Here is a 4,555-nt window from a genome sequence, read left to right as displayed (position 1 = left end):
AATAAACCTTGTACTGAATTAGTCCAATATAAGGAGATACACCCCTGAACCAGGTGTCCACATATCAAAAACCAGGAGAGAGGAAACAAATTTGCAGTGAGTAATCATCCTCCCCTGCACTAAGTATACCATAAAAAATTAACCCAAAACTCCTTCCCAATTAAGATGAATAAAGAAAAAAGTATAATCTTGCACTCTATAGCAACTGAAGCCTAAAGTAAAGAAAGAATTTTTAAGTTTTACAAGATTTCCGAAAGAATGACCGCATGAACATCTCTAAACTTACATTTATGAGCCACAAGACATAATGTATATGCGTTATACATCATCATCAATGTACTAATTCAAAAATGTCTAAACTGACAAATTAGGCATATAGGATGGCAACACTTGATATGGTAGACCTTTAAAAGAAGAATGATGAATGCTAAAAATTGTCCATTCACTAGTTTAGTCAAAATTCTGTCACATAGAAACATGACATGTGCAAATGCAAGCATACATACAACAAGCTAATACAAATAAGAATTCAATCCTCAATTCAGAATACCTGCTGCACCACAGATGAAAGCACCCTCATAAACCGCTCGACTTGTACTAGAAACATACCAGACTTCTCTGATGCATGGTTAATTAGCGTCTCATCCAACCCAATACCCTGATAGCGTACACGCCATCTTGAAAGGCCTCTTAGTTCTCCCATCCTGAATCCAATAATTTCTGCAGCAGGCTGGGAAATGGACATTTATCTTTTAGTTTCCACTCAAGCCCTTGATATAAGGAACACAAAACAAACTACATCAGGCACACAGAAACTGCAACAGCTTGCAACGAAAATGCAATAAAAAAGACCAATTTTGATTAAAAATAATGAGTATAACTCCAACATATTCCTTGCATGACCATGTGTGTGTGTGTGTGTGTGTGTGTTTAGATGATTGTGTGTATGGGTCTATATAATTAAACATGTTTACTGGCAACCCCAGTCATAGAAGACTGAGATACAGTCACACTCAGCTCTCAGTTACAAACACAAATTAAAAATCCATTACAATCTACTCCTTGAAATAAGATGTTTTGCACATATTTTACAATCCACTCAGTTAAATAAGATGATTCGCACTTAGTACTAAGTTTATTAATGGTTCCCAAATAGTAATCACATTAGCAGAAGACAGAAAATAGTGCACCTGAAGATGATCAAGGACAATAAGCTGAAGTTCTTTCCCAGCACCACAAACAGCCTTTGACACACGCTTGACAGCCTGTTAGCCAATAAATTCAATAATGTATAATCACAATAGGCTTTCATTGGAAGAAAAAAAAAAAAAAATCCTCAAGATTCCAAGCATACCGCTTCACCAAGAGAGTTAACTAGAAACTGGTGAATTGCTGGACTAGTACGAGCACCACCTAAAAGGCTTAAAAACTCCTCCTGGGGAGAAGAGTCCAGACCTATATGTAAAAGGTAGAATTGAATGAAAGGAAAGACCCAAACTTAAAATCAAATATTTAAAAAGAAAAAGAACGAGGGAAATATCATAACTATAATGTATTTGCAATCAGAAGTTACCATTGTCAACAATCAAAGTAGGGAGAGAATCAAACTTCTCGTGGAAAGTGTGCATGGCATCTGACCACTGCTTACACATAATTGTTAGTGAAGCCCTGATAACCTCCATTAAATCCTCAATGTTAGAAGCCTGCTGGGCCATCTGATGGAGCTCATTTTTCCTTCAAATACGAGAAAAATGCATTAGTTAACATGTCTATAGCAAGTTAAAGTAATTTTAAAACCCCATAAAGTCTTTCAGTCTAGTCTTTCATCTAAAGCAGCAGTTTCTAAGTGAGAAAGAAGATACAGCAGAGAACTTTAATCAGGAGAAACTCAAAACAAATATAATTTTAACACTACAATTTAATACTTAGAAGTAGTCAAACAACATAATTCATAGATATAATCCTAGTTTCTCCAGCAAAGTTACCTCTTTGAGAATATGGAAGAATTCAGAACTAAGCTATGTAAGCCATGCATATCATGTCCACCTATTTGTTTCTCACCCAATTTATCCTCATCTTGATTAAGTTGTCCTGAGCACATGACTATCAAGCGACAAAGGTCTTTTGACAAAGCAACCTAACGACAGCAATAATTAAACAACATCAGCCAGCACCATTACAGTCCGCTATTGACCTGTGGGAACTGAAATATGTAAAATGGTGTTTTTCTTGGAATAAACACAAAAAAAGAAAAATAATTCTCTCAATATAAACTTTTCATTAGTCCACGGCTGAACCTTTGAAACAAGAAGACCATGGCAAACTCTTGGACCAAAGTACTCTTGTTACAGATTCTAGTACTGTGGTGTTAGTTAGTACCAGCTTTTCTTCTCATCGCCAAACCTGACCACAGTCATTTATAAGAAATGCCTTAAATTATCTAAAAACAATTTGCTTTAGTATTAAATGAATTTACTCAAATTATGCGATATAGATAACTAAAGATTCCAATTGTCAGCAACACCAACCTACAACATACATTCTATACTTCCTCAAAGGCTATCCACATCAGTGATGAGCATACCTTGAAAATGGAAGCATTCAGAAGTTGGTATGTAGCTTGTTTATCCACAAGGGGAGTAGGAACATAAAACTCATGTATGTTCTGGCACATCATAAAACAGAAAACGAGAGAAGAAGAAAAAAAACTTGGTTAAAAGGAAAACAAAAAAAAGGGATCTAATAATATCAGCATGTATAGATCACATTTTCATTGGGATATAACTTACTATTTTCCCTATTGGAAATATCCCGAAGATATTAAAGCATATGCTTCCATCTTTGTCTCCACTACATAGAATATTAAAACGTTGATGTGAAGAATTTGATAGCTCAAAAAATGAATCTTCATTATCATCCATGAAGCCAGTTCCAGACACCAGTCCAGGCATTCGAGGAATTCTTGGAGCAGGAGGGAAGAAACGAGAAGTACGGTCATCATATGTTGAGATGTCAGCAGAATTATTCTGAGAACCCAATTCAAGAAGGAAAAGGAAACAAGAATAAGCATACAACTCTTAAGGGGACATACTGGCTAAAATAAAAAGATAAGATTAACTAAAACCTTAGTGAGTTGTCCATCCTCCTCCCAGTTAAGACATACAACAGCAACGGTATGGGATTTTAAGCTTCTCAGCAATTTTCCATTCTGCTTAACATAACATACACGAGATATAAGAAGTACAAAGAATGTAAAATGATAAATCAACTATTGCACAAGAAATCAGAATGAAATAATAAGACACAGCAAGATAATGATTACATAATATATGAAAAATAATACTCCCCTAGATGAGAGCTAACTTTAATGCAGAAGACCAAAGCATCATAGCATAAAATGGCAAACTCCCAATTCTTCTATTAGATTTTAACAATAAAACAAGATGAATCATGTCCATTGTAAAGCATCTGGTTGCGGGGAAGTAAGTACGTATAATGCCATCTTAGTAGGTCAAGAAACAATGAATGGCTAACAAGAAATGTCTTAATTCTTATTTTTTATTTTTTCATTTCAAGCAAACGAATCAAGAGATTGTTACCTATTCAAGATATGAAAACCTTAATAAATTAGGAGCATCACGTGTCAATCAATGCCTTAACCAAACATACATTATTTGAGTCAAGTGAATCGGTTTACTTAGTCACATAATCATATTTAGCTAGAGCATATGGTACTCACTTCAACATCATGCAAGGAAACGGTTCCGTCTTCTAGCCCAACGGCTATTGCTTTGCCATCAGGACGCCAACACAGGGACGTAATGGACTTTCCTAAAATCAAAATGACAGATGTTAACTTTTGAAAATTCAGACAATTGCGCTTAATAAACACAAAAATAAATTAAGCTATACGGACGAGAAAAAATAGTAACAATAATACTAATAATTCACCTGGCGAAATGGTCCACAACCTTTGCCAATTGAATCGGTGCAGCAAAATCTTCGATTCTTCCGTAACCATGGCTAATAAATCCTTCTCCGGATTCCATTCCGCCATTTTGATCTATCAATTGAGAAAACTAAATAAATAAGAAAACGCATAAAGAAGTTAATTGAAAATGTATACAAATAAAAATAAAAAATAAAAACCTGAGAGGCGACTGGTTTGTCGAATTGTAGCTGAAACGGCAGCACACGCTGGGCCTCATCGGTTTCCATTACCGAAATTCAACAAATAAACACAAAAATCTTTGGGAACGCAGTAAAAACCCTAGAAACTGGAACGGCGGTGCAATGCCGAGCAAGAGGACCACAATGAAAACATCTAATATGAAGGTTACCAGTAGTGATTGGCGATTGAAAATGAGGGCAAATGGCGGGCTTTTTGAGGGTTTAATAGCGGAGTTTATAGTTTTACACCACGGTTTAAAAAAGGAGTTGAGACTAACCGTGCCGTTTCAAGGGTTCGAACCCGTGGCTAAGACTGGGCTTACAAAATACGGGCGAATAACTTTTTTACCCTTTTCTATGCTTTTGTTTTCCCCCTCAATTTTAG

The 4,555-nt window shown here is 35.7% G+C and overlaps 1 protein-coding gene across 1 annotated transcript; it reads right to left on the bottom strand.

The window, feature by feature from the left end:
- Nucleotides 1–550: 550 nt before the first annotated feature.
- Nucleotides 551–4,221, bottom strand: LOC116135187 (anaphase-promoting complex subunit 4; the record flags this gene model as incomplete). The annotated part of the gene is made up of 11 exons (XM_031420891.1): nucleotides 4,150–4,221; nucleotides 3,952–4,063; nucleotides 3,740–3,831; nucleotides 3,125–3,208; nucleotides 2,790–3,026; nucleotides 2,585–2,665; nucleotides 1,986–2,137; nucleotides 1,574–1,734; nucleotides 1,355–1,455; nucleotides 1,191–1,265; nucleotides 551–730 (listed from the first exon to the last, which is right to left on the bottom strand). Coding segments are annotated over exons 1-11 (1,344 nt in total), but the record flags the coding sequence as incomplete, so codon positions are not given.
- Between the last annotated feature and the right edge of the window lie 334 nt (nucleotides 4,222–4,555).

Source organism: Pistacia vera, unplaced genomic scaffold (genome assembly GCF_008641045.1).
Source record: "Pistacia vera cultivar Batoury unplaced genomic scaffold, PisVer_v2 Contig296, whole genome shotgun sequence".
In the NCBI taxonomy this organism is placed as follows: Eukaryota; Viridiplantae; Streptophyta; class Magnoliopsida; order Sapindales; family Anacardiaceae; genus Pistacia; species Pistacia vera.
The sequence above is the reverse complement of the archived record's forward strand: the minus strand, read 5'-3'. Positions and strand labels throughout refer to the sequence as shown.